Raw genomic sequence first — 12,481 nt, 5'->3', positions numbered from 1 at the left:
TGTAGACATAATCTATATAAGTGAGTCATTCCAAGTCACTTCTTGTCATTTCATTTACTAATTTTTTTCTTCCTTATACAATGGAACCTATTTGAAGCAGAAACTTTTGAGCAAAACTTCCTTTTCATTAATTCATTTTTAAACAAACATCTGCTATGTGAAAAGCATTGTTCAGTCTGCTTATGGAATAGTGGAAACCAGGACATTCCTTCAAAGAAAAGATCCTCTGAAATCTACATTTTGATTTATTGCCTGAGCAACACTAAACTGAGGAAAATAAATAATAGCAATTGTAATACTCCTTAGTTATATATAAGGAAACAATAAATTTCCATTTGGTTAGGATAGTCCTGGCTTATAGATTTTGTCCCAGTGTGACTATTGGAAATACTCCTTTTACTTTTGAAAGTATCTGTAATCGGATGATAAATTATGTGTCCCCCTTATTTATACAATGCCTGCAAGTACAAAGAGATGGTAAGAATTTCACAGTTATTAACTTATTGAAAACAAGAATCTGGAAAAAACCCCTGAAAACTGGAAATGTAAGTCTCCTTCACAACGAGAATCACAGAGTGATTTTACAGGATATGGCAGAAATCAAGTAGCATAAATATTTCTTACATAGCATTGAATTCAGAGAATGTAGAGTTCTCTGCAAAATGAAGGTATGACTATGTTAAAAATATACATTTTCATATATAATTTAATATTTTTCCAATTAAGGATACATTTGAATTGATACAGAGGAAAGGAATTTCTTAAGAATTTTATTTTAAAATCTCAAAAGAGGCCATAATCTATCAATTACAAACATCAATTTTAACTTTGATATTCCTTTAGTGATAAAAAATAGCAATGCATACTTTAGAATATATGTACAGAAAGCTTTTTGATACTGCATCCCTGTTACTTTTAAAAAATAAATGTATTTCTGGGATAGGAGGCATTTTTAAAGAAACTATCTCATTGTGGCTATCTAGAAAGGTGATATCTTACATACTACATGAGACAAGTGCTTTAAAATTTTCTCTGGATAAAAGGAGAGAGAAGAGTGCATGAACTTTGAGCAGAGCTACCTGTAAGTCTACTTAGTCCTACGTATTGCTTTACTATTGTTTTGCAAGGCATCAATCAATGGAATTAAGGTAGTCTCAATGAATAGTGCATTAATTTTAACAAATTTAAATTGTTTCAATAAAATATAGGTATTGTAATTTATTAATTAGCAACACTTTGGTGAATTTGATATTAAGAAATCTTCATTAAAAACAGAAACCTCTCTAGATAATAATTCTTTATAACAAAACTTTTTAATATAAAATGGATCTTTTCTTCCTCACTAATGTTTAACTGGTCTAAGCTCAGGAAAGCACAACATACAGTGTAAGTGTGGATTAGTGGCTCATTTGATTATGTAAATATTCATTTATATAATCCCGCCTTTGAAATCACTCCAGCTCACTTCTTGTTATTTCATTTACTAAATTATTTCCTTCCTTTTAGAACGGGACCTATTTGGAGCAGAACCTTTTGACCCATTTAACTGTGGAGCAGCAGATTTCCCTCCAGATATTCAATCAAAATTAGATGAGATGCAGGTGACTATTTTAACAGATTGGCTGATAAGTGGTTTATTTCATTTTCATCTGGGACAAAGAGGATGTTATGTACCAAAACTATGGTTTCCTTCAATTATTTTCACTGTAAAAACTCACTTAAAATAATTACTTTAAAATAATAATGTACAGTTAGCCCTAAAAATACTCCTACATATGCTAAGGATAAGGTTGTTGGTTATTTAATGGTTGAATTTACAATGGCAATAAGATGATTCATTTTTTTATACAAAGTGGTATGGATTCTAATGGTTCATTGTTTTGAAATCCAGAGTTTAAAAGTCATTGAATTAGATTTATAAGATTTGATCTCAGTTTTAACAATTATGAATTTGAAAATTGTAGATGAGAAGATCAGGGAAAATCTCTGTAAGATTAAAATTATTCTCTCTGAAAAGAAGCATTGTAGCTGTAATTCATAACTTTTGGGCTTTTATTTAAAAAGCAGACACCCAGTGACAACTTCTTTAGGAATGTGGTCCAGTTGGGTTTTCATTTCTCTCTCTTCCTTTTACTTTTTTGTTCTAAATTGATCTGAAGTTTGCAGAAGTCAGTTTTAAAAGCTTTGCACTATGGACCATTATTTAAAAATAGTCTTATGAACACTAAAGTAAAGTCTTCCCTTTATATTTGCCCTTTATATTTTGGTGAAGTTATTATATCCTATTTTTCATTAAAAAGTTTATATATGGTAGAATCCAGACAGACACCAATTATATGAAGCTGATTGAGAAGAGACAAGGAAGAAACTAAAGTAAGGAAAAGGAGGTATTTTTGTTTATTAGTCTTGGGATAATACATTCATTCTCTATGCCTCACTTCCTTGAAGAAACAATTATGGGTGAACCTGGTCTATCACTAATAATTACAATCCTTAGAAAATTCATTTAAATGCCCCTTTACTCATTTATGACTCCAGCTGTGTAGCAGTCTTATTTTCTAGGTAGTGCATGAATTCATTTTGTTCTAGATATAGTAACATGCCTGAATTTAAAAGTTGAGTTTCTTAACATATGCCTTCAGGTTTTCAAAGACTCTGTTATAACAGTGTTTCTCAAGTTGAATCATTCTTAATTCCCTTTTACATTAAAAATTATTTTAGATCCTTAGTATTAACTTAGAATTTTTAAATTTCGACAAAAATGTTATAAAGAACTTGTCCTTTTAGTTTTTATAAAATTATGATTCAATAAATTGTAAATTAAATGAAAGCAAAATTACAACACCAATACAGCATGGATGATCTTATTTTTCAAAACTAAAACCACCATATCAAATTTCTGTTGATTTCAAGATGTATTCTGTCTGATGGAACAGATTTCTTACTTCTTTTCTATGTTTCATATACTACGAAACTTTCAAATGGTGCCTAATAATTTAGCAAGAATGCTGTATTTCATATGAAATCAATTCCTTTCCTTTTATATTAGTTTTACCCATTGGACATGTACTACTTTGGACTAATACTTTTGTAGTAATAAAGACAAATATTGATGTGGTAGTATTTATTCTCAAGGGTTACCCAGATCATACAGAGTACTTTTCTACAATTTTTTTAGATTTTCCTAAAATTGGAAAAAAAAAATTACTGAGTTTCAAAGATAAGCCTCTATCTCTAGATTTTGTTGGAACCAAGTTTGAGACACACTGTATTTTGTGATGTGATAGTCAAATAATGTTAAACTGTGGTGTTTTTGCTTTTGCTGTTTCTAATATTTTCTTAATGTCTTTCTTAATTCTTTACTGCTTTCATGTGGGTAGCGCCAGAGATGGTTGGTATATTATTTTTACCATAATTTTAAATAACTTACAACTTTTTAAAGCTGAAACTTTAAAATTTGCATACTTTATTCTATAAAAATTCAAACAACAGCTTCATATGTTTATAGGATAATCTGATAGTTATGTTTAAAGAGGTTTCATAAACCGTATTTTAAGATTATTTTTCAATGACTTAATCACTAGTACATTGTTTACTTTCTTTATTTTTTTCTTTTTCTTTTCTTGAGGCAGAGTCTTACTCTATCACCCTACCCAGGCAGGAGAGCAGTGGCATTATATTGGCTCACTGCAACCTCTACCTCCTCAGCCTCCCCAGTAGTTGGGACTACAAGTGTGCACTACCGCACATGGCTGATTTTTGCATTATTTGTTAAAAACAGGGTTTCACCATGTTGTCCATGCTGGTCTCAAAGCAATGTACCCAGTTAGGCCTCCCAAAGTGCTGGGACTACAGGCATGAGCCACCATGCTTGGCCATGATTGTTTCTTTTAGTCCAAGATTTACTTGCAAGGTCACTTTAACTAAAGTAAAATAATATTTTCTTCATCTAAAGTCTATGATAGCTTTTATTATTAATCTTGCTAGCCTAATGAATCTAATACGCAATTTAGCAACTATATTTATCTTTGCATATCACATAAAACTTAATATAGTACAGTGGGTTGTGAATACCATATTGTGTTAATAAGCCTAGTGAGACATTAAGTTTTCATCTTTCATTTACAGAGATTGTAACTAAGCTATTTTTAAGGGAATTGAATTAAGTTTGAAATTACAGAAACATCTCAGGCATGTAAGCATTTATACAGAAATGTTAAGCCATATTTCAGTATAAGCAGTTAGAAGATTGAACATTTATTTGAAATCAATAATATGGTTATTTGATTTGACATAATTTAAAATTTCCAGTATATGTCACCAACAGGAAAATAAGTGGAATAGTATTGATAGCCCACAGTGTACCATGTGAGCTATAATAATTTAATACATTGAAAAATAAGCGTGGCAAGGTTTCAAAGGATGAAAGAAGCATGCACAAATAGTGTTAAGTCAACAGGTTCATACTCTGGGAGAAGATCAATGTACTGCTGAAACTTCCAGCAAATGCTGAGATAAATTTCAGAAGTAATCAACATTTATTTATTTATTTATTATTGTACTTTAGATTCAAGGGTACGTGTGCAGATCATGCAAGATTGTTGCATAGGTACATTCATGGCAAGGTGGTTTGTTGCCACCATCCCCCCATCACCTATACCTGACATTTCTCCCAACATTATCCCTTCCCCACCTTCCCTCTCATTATCCCTCCCGTAGCCGCCCCCAAGAGACTGCAGTGTGTGATACTCCCTCTTTGTGTCCAAGTGTTCTCAGTGTTCAACACCCACCTATGAGTGAGAACATGCAGTGTTTGATTTTCTGTTCTTGTGTCAGTTTGCTGAGAATGATGGTTTCCAGGTTCATCCATGTCCCTACAAAGGACATAAACTCATCGTTTGTTATGGCTGCATAGTATTCCATGGTGTATATGTACCACATTTTCTTTGTCCAGTCTATCATTGATGGGCATTTGGGTTGGTTCCAGGTCTTTACTATTGTAAACAGTGCCATGATGAATATGCGTGTGCATGTGTCTTTATAATAGAACAATTTATAGTTCTTTGGGTGTATACCCAGTAATGGGATTGCTGGGGCAAATGGAATTTCTGTTTCTAGATCCTTGAGGAATCACCACACTGTCTTCCACAATGGTTGAACTAATTTACACTCCCACCAACAGTGTAAAAGTGATCCCACTTCTCCACATCCTCTCCAGCATCTGTTGTCTCAGAAAACCTAGGAAAAACCATTCAGGATGTAGGCATAGGCAAGGACTTCATGACTAAAACACCAAAAGCAATGGCAACAAAAGCCAAAATAAACAAATGGGATCTAATTAAACTTCAGAGCTTCTGTACAGCAAAAGAAACAACCATTAGAGCGAACCAGCAACCAACAGAATTTTTGCAATCTATCCATCTGACAAATGGCTAATATCCAGAATCTACAAAGAACTGAAACAGATTTACAAGAAACAAACAAACAAACTCATCCAAAAGGGGGTGAAGGATATGAACAGACACTTTTCAAAAGAAGACATATATGAAGGCAACAAACATATGAAAAAATGTTCATCATCACTGGTTATTAGAGAAATGCAAATCAAAACCACATTGAGATACCATCTCACGCCAGTTAGAATGGCGATCATTAAAAACTCTGGAGACATTTAAAAATATTTAGAATACTACTGAATATTTATCAGACTTTTAAATTGGAAAGAACATTTTATAAGGAAAAGATAAGTATGGACATGTAGTATCCATTTTTTAAAAATTTGCTGTCTAAAAATATATAAATACTTTACATATACATAATTAAAGCAATTAGACAAATGATTAGGAAACTAAAGAATCAACAGATAAATAAAAAAAGCGCTAGTTTGTAAAAGAAGATCACAAGTGGCTTACACATATGTAGACATGTTCTGTCTAATCAAAGTAAACGTACAAATCAAATAACTGTAAATGCCATTTTAATCTAGCAGATTTTTTAAACTAATAATCAAACAATACAAGTGAAAGTGTGATAAAATAAGCACTCTAAATTATTGCTAGGTCAGAGTTAGTTTAGAGGTAACTCTGGCCTAGCAATCTCTTTAAAGAGTAACTTGTTATTAATCTTTTATTTCTATTTGATATCAAGACTTTAATCTATTGTGAGGAAAAAAATAATTATAAATGTGTTCAAGCTCTATGAATAAAAATACCTAGTCAACATTATTCATAGTTTTAAAATGCTGGGAAACAATCATCATAAAAATTAATAATATTTTATATAGTCATAATAAATTAGTTCTTTGGGAATTTAAAATAATCAGGGTCTTCAAAGATGAAAATGGGAAGATAGAAAACTATGTATATGTAATATAATACTTACATAAGAAAGTTATATGGCATAAATGTATAAGTATTGACATTATTATTAAAATCATTTTTAAATATCTGTAGATAGAAAAAAAAAGACATACTTTAAAATGTAGTAGCTTTTCTTTCCTTGATATGCTTTTCTATTTCAAAATAAGAAAATTCATCAAAATATTTCATGTAAAAAGCATATGGTGAATATTTTAATTATTTAATCATTCTTTTGTGTGACATTAGCTTATGATAATTCCCATCATTGCATAAGTGAATAAAGCCTCATTTTTATTAAGAGGTTTGAAGCTCAAGAGGATATAGAATGATTCAGAGTTTATTAAATTGTGATTTACAAAATGGGACTTACGAAGAAGATCGGGAAATGTGCAGAAAATTTTATCTTAGGAAGAAAGAAAATGAAGAAACCTTATGATATGTAAGAATCCTCAAAAAATCAATATGGAGAGGCCGAGTGCGGTGGCTCATGCCTGTAATCCCAGCTCTTTGGGATGCTGAGGCGAGCGGATCACCTGAGGTTGGGAGTTTGACACCAGCCTGACCAACATGGAGAAACCCTATCTCTACTGAAAATAAAAATAAAAATAAATCAGCCAGGTATGGTTGTGCATGCCTGTAATTCCAGCTACTCGGGGAGGCTGAGGCAGGAGAATGACTTGAACCCGGGACGCAGAGGTTTCAGTGAGCTGAGATTGTACCATTGCATTCCATCCTGAGCAACAAGAGCAAAACTCCATCTCAAAAAAAAGTGAATGTGCAGATAGATATTATTGTAAGTGATATACTAACACGTTATTACTGAAATAGTAATTGACCTCTATTTTACTTTGATGGCTATTCTATTCTATTCTGCTTTTCTGTGTCTGATAACACATTGACAAATAGTATTTTCAGGGTAATTGAAGTGACACTAGTTTACTGTCAGAAGGAACTGATAAAATTTAAAAGTGCTGTATGGTATCAAACATTTCCACACATAACTCTCTTTCTAGCTATCATTATCTATCGATGTATCGTCTATCTACCATTCATAATCTACCAGAAGATGACATAATACACAGAGCTTCAGATAACCTAATAAAATAATTTAAAGAAAAGTTTATTTACAGTATTTCAGTTTAAAATATGTATTTTTCTAAGTATTTGCTGGCTGTTTGAAAAATATAAATAAATATGGCAAAATATATTTTGTGATAAGAACAGATTTTTTAAAAATAATGATAAGTATTCTCATATTTACTCAACTAAATAAAAATTCTATTCTAAATACTGAAAAGACATTTTAAAAACTACAGATCAATTTCACTTATGAGTACTAATACAAAGCAGTTTAAATAAATTATTAAAAATAAAATCTAGCTGCATACAGAATACCACAAATGATTAAATGGGGCTCCTACCAAGACAGTTCTGATTCAATATGAGAAAATAAATATGATTCACCATATTAATGAATCAAAAAAAAAACCTTCACAATGATTACATTGTCATAATTACTATACATTAGTAGTCTCTGTACTATAAACATAATGAAGATTATTCTTTGAACATTAATAACAAAGTGTGGCTTGCAGCTTAATAACCACTTTCCTCCTCTATATGATGATGTTGATATTGGATTTATACAAAGATAAGAACATTTACATACTTATTCTAAATAATAGTAGTTTGGGGTATGCAAAATGATACACAATTAGCTAACCTACAGGTAGATATAGTCAGTCTAATTAAATAAAACATCCGAAGCAGAGGTGAATGAAAACCAGTGGTTCCCTTTGAGAGATATTTTGTTTTCTTTAGGATTACACTGCTGTCTACATATTATTTGCCAATAATGTGTCACGTGGCCACTCCAAATGACAAATTACCTTTCTGAAACATTTCAGTTCTGTTAGTAAGAAAAAAAAGATAGAGTATGTCTGAAGCACTACCACATTTGCATCTACAAGGAGACGTACAATGTAACCTCCACTTTCATTGATCACTGCGAGTCTGTGATTTTCATCTTTTTGTAGGCCAATGTGTATAGATTTACAAGAAAGGTTAGGAATGGGGAGAGGTGGTAAGACTGGAGATGGCCTACAGTTCAATTATCTTATGCCAAAAAAAAAAAAAGAGAGAGAGCAACAAAGAGATTGGAGTGGAGAAGGACAGACTCCTTTGCCATTAACTTTTAATTCAAAATCTTGGTGGATAAACAGTTTCATAGCAATTGTGTTTCTTACACTCAATAAAACAAAAACAACTTAACTTCTAAAATATGCAAAGGAGAGTAGAAGTCAAAGAAGCCAGTCTACTGTAAGCAACAGCAAGACAAGTAGGGGAAGCTTTCTCCATGGCAAAGTAGTCTGCAGTTGTGTGTTCCACAGAGGATATGGCATTGCATTTAAAAGCAATATTTCTCCAAGGCTCTGGTCAGTGCTAACCAGGAAGAAAAGGTGAAAATCATCAGGCTGTCTTGAGCCTCTCATCAATTTGAAGTCTATCTTAATACTGTTTAAATTAATAATTTTTAAAGCTAACAGATTTCAGTTACAGTAGAATGATGTAGTAGCTAGACTTTTCTGAAAAAGAAAACTTTATCTTAGAACTACCTAATTTTATGTATTTTCTTCTGTCTCTCATGCATGCTAACCTGGCATATCTCTAAAACATTAAAATGTTAATGGGGTCTAAAAGAACTGCCCGTGCTATCCATCTACATAAAAATTCAATAAGTCAGCATTTGACATGTAGTTATTTATTAGTTGATCAAAGCATGAAGATTTCAACTTCAGTTCATAGTCTTTTTTGTTCACTGTTTTTATTTTATTTTATTTTTCTGTGAGCATTTCTGATATTAATGATTTTATTCTCTTTTACAGGAGGGGTTCAAAATGGGACTAACTCTTGAAGGCACAGTATTTTGTCTCGACCCATTAGACAGTAGGTGCTGATGTTAAGAACAAGAAATCCTGACTCATGTTAAATGTGTTTATATACACATGTCATTTATTATTACTTTAGGTATTATTCATGTGCCAATATGTTTTTGAATATTTTAATGTTTTGAAAATTATTTCAGTTAAATTTCCTCACCTTCAGTATTGATCTGTAATTTTTATCTTAAAAACAACTTCCTGTAAAGTAGATCATACTTTTTTGTTCCTTTCTGTTTCTATTGTAGATGAATTTATAATTGAAAGACATATTATACAAATATCTGCCTTGTGTCTGAGTTCTATATAGTTAGTATCTTGAGATTTGTATTCATTTTCCAGATTGCTAGTTTATTAATGATTTCCCAAAAGCCATACCTTAATGATAACTTTTTAAATTCTGAAGAGATATACCAACGCCAAACTAAACATGTTCTGTTTTCAAACTAACAAACATGTTACTATTCATTAGACAGATATCATTTCATGTATAAATACTGTTCACATCACTGGGAAAATGTAAACTTTAAATATAATGCCACAAGGTCACTAATTCCTGGCAGGTAAAATTATAAGGATATAAATTCCGATAATAAACCAAATGTATTTAGTGTATTTATTAGTAAATGCAAGATGATGTTAGTTTTGATCAGTTATACTTCAAATACATAATTTGTTTTATAAAGATAGTGAACAAATGAAAATTTGCTATTTATTTAAAAAAAATTTAAATTTCATTACAAACGAGATAAGTTACATTACTATAATGGCAAAGCATCATCTAATTTGATATTCCATAAAAATCATTTGGAATATATGCTATCTATAGTTTCAGTGATATTACCATATTTACTTTGACAAATATATTTCTCCTCACTGCATAAGAACTACCCTTCTCATATTTTCTTCTTTGATGAAGATATTTTTCACCAAAGTTTATTTTCTGATACCCTATTAGTTGTGGTACTTTAAAATCTGCACCACCTGTTCTATATGAATTATCAATATTATTTGGTAAATTCAATTTGTATTTGTTTTGTTAAAGTCAAAAATCTCAGTTTTTCAAAAAAAAACCTAGTTGCTGCTCAGTCTCGTCTTGAACATGAGCAGTAAAATTCTCTTGCATTTCATTCTTGATAAACATTATGTAACAGACTAATTTACTCAGTAAAATAAAAATGTATGGTCAAAATTTCTGACTTGTTTCATCACATTATAAGATAAATAAACTAAATTAATGAAAATGTGACTTAGGTTAGGGGTAGCCCTCAAAAATAGATTCATCTTTCACTCATGGGAATTTTCTTCAAGTGTTAAAGGTACATTTTCACTAGGAAAAGAAATCAAATATGCTTATGCAATATATATTTGTGTGTTTTTCCATAATGTTATATGGTATATATGAGCCTTCTTGTTTAGTTTCTTTCATCTGCTAAGTTGTACCTTACTTAGAGGGAAATATATGTTTCATAAGGAAGAGTCTTTATAATTTTGTTTGTCAGATAGTATTTTGGAATTTGTATGAGGATGTTTAGAAGCCTTGTAAGTGGCTTTTTTTAACAGATAGAATTTGTATTTTTATTGTACTTTAAAAAGATTTATGTAATGGGTATATATTTAGTGGCCATTTATTATCAATGGTAACACAATAGAGTACTAAGATGGTATTTGCACACTTAAGATACGTTACTTTACCAATTTTTAATGGTAATCAACTCTGCTACTGGCATGATTAAATAGTACATAATCGGTCATTATTTCTCCAGTGCGTTTTTATGAAGATCTGGTTGAAAATTGTATTTCTATGTAAACTCAATTATATGTTTGGTTTTCCTGAAAATAAATGATTTTAGATAAATTGCATAATTCATTTGTTAAACAATCTCTAATTAATATAGACACATTCTGAAGATAATTATGAAACAGATTTTCTTGATCATAAATGGAGCTGAAAGAAAAGGAGACAGTGAGAGAGAAAGGCAAAGAAGAAATAAAGAACTTTACCTCTAACTTCATTTCTTGCAGCCCACACACATTTTAACTTTATGAGCAAATATCATTCAGTTGTGAAAACAGTGGACTGATCCTGCTGGTGAGAGAGGTCATGATTTGCTTCCTTTTACCAGAAGCATCTGGTGCAAAAACTGTATTATGTAAATATCAATTTCATAACTGGAGGCTTTTTTAACTTAGCAGTAATGTAAAAGGTGTCTTGGCTGATAGTTTTATAAAGGTGGACTTGATAATGGAATGTGTGTTATGACTAAGGGTGCAATCATGAAGTTTTGAATCAATTTAAAACATAATGTTAAGTATTTTGGGGACAGGGGACTCACATGCCTTTGAACACCAAGGAACAATTCATCAATTCATTCAGTAAAATTCATTTATTACTCACTTTATGTGAATAACATGTACTTTGTGGGTAAGAAAACATCTAGTAAGTTTGCTAACAGATATGTTAAAGATACCATTAAATTGACAGGATCCCTGATTTTAGTCAGTTTATTGTCATAAAGGGAAAGTATGGGAAGCCTGTAAATTAATAAATAAAAGTCAATATGTATTACAGCACTGTGTGAACCAAAAACTTCCCTGGGAACATTTATATTTAAGTGTGTTTAAGTCTGGGTACCTCGTACTAGCTGATGTCAGATAGCAGACAGCCAATGTGAAATTTATCAGGACAGGCCAGTGGCAAAAAGATTTTCATCTCTTTTTGTTCTTTTATTTTAGATTTGGACTTTTCTAAAAAAATTTAATAATATTATGGGGATGTATTTTCAGTAGGATATCTGATAGATAATATGTTGCATGTCTAAATAGTGATTTTTTTTATTCATTTTTATGTTACTTAGCATAACCCTGAAAAAACTGGCTGTTAATGTTTTTCTATTCCAGTGTTTCCACATATACTTCCAAATTCAATATTTACTCATGATTTTGGGCTTCATCCTCTGTTAAATTACTTGAAGAATCTTGGACTCAACTTTGACAACTAAATTTCAGACTCCACCTAAACTACACCCTTTATAGGGAGCTCATTAATTTGACAGTCATGGTTGGAATTGCCCTTGGACCCCTGCAGAAAGTGTCTTCTTCCTATATGACTTTAGATAAATATTTAAGATCTCCCCCTCTAATGTCCGTCTCACAAATTTGACACAAACCTTAATTCTTGTA

At 31.2% G+C, this 12,481-nt stretch overlaps 1 protein-coding gene across 27 annotated transcripts in view; it reads left to right on the top strand.

Annotated features, from left to right (window-relative positions):
* The window catches only part of GULP1 (GULP PTB domain containing engulfment adaptor 1), a 311,204-nt gene extending 300,046 nt beyond the window's left edge, over window positions 1-11,158 (top strand). For 24 of the 27 annotated variants that reach the window (XM_064373266.1, XM_012464086.2, XM_012464087.3 and 21 more), the window contains 2 exons: window positions 1,507-1,601; window positions 9,245-11,158. In XM_064373266.1, coding sequence (XP_064229336.1) covers window positions 1,507-1,601; window positions 9,245-9,316 — 167 coding nt within the window. In that variant the 3' untranslated portion in view covers window positions 9,317-11,158. Of the gene's footprint in view, window positions 1-1,506; window positions 3,937-9,244 lie in introns of those variants that run through there. The other 3 variants (XM_064373267.1, XM_012464097.3, XM_012464095.3) reach the window with 2 other exon arrangements.
* The last annotated feature ends 1,323 nt before the right edge of the window (window positions 11,159-12,481 follow it).

The sequence above is a fragment of the Aotus nancymaae genome, unplaced genomic scaffold (assembly GCF_030222135.1).
Source record: "Aotus nancymaae isolate 86718 unplaced genomic scaffold, 86718_ANA_hifiasm-v0.15.2.pri h1tg000008l, whole genome shotgun sequence".
In the NCBI taxonomy this organism is placed as follows: Eukaryota; Metazoa; Chordata; class Mammalia; order Primates; family Aotidae; genus Aotus; species Aotus nancymaae.
The sequence above is the reverse complement of the archived record's forward strand: the minus strand, read 5'-3'. Positions and strand labels throughout refer to the sequence as shown.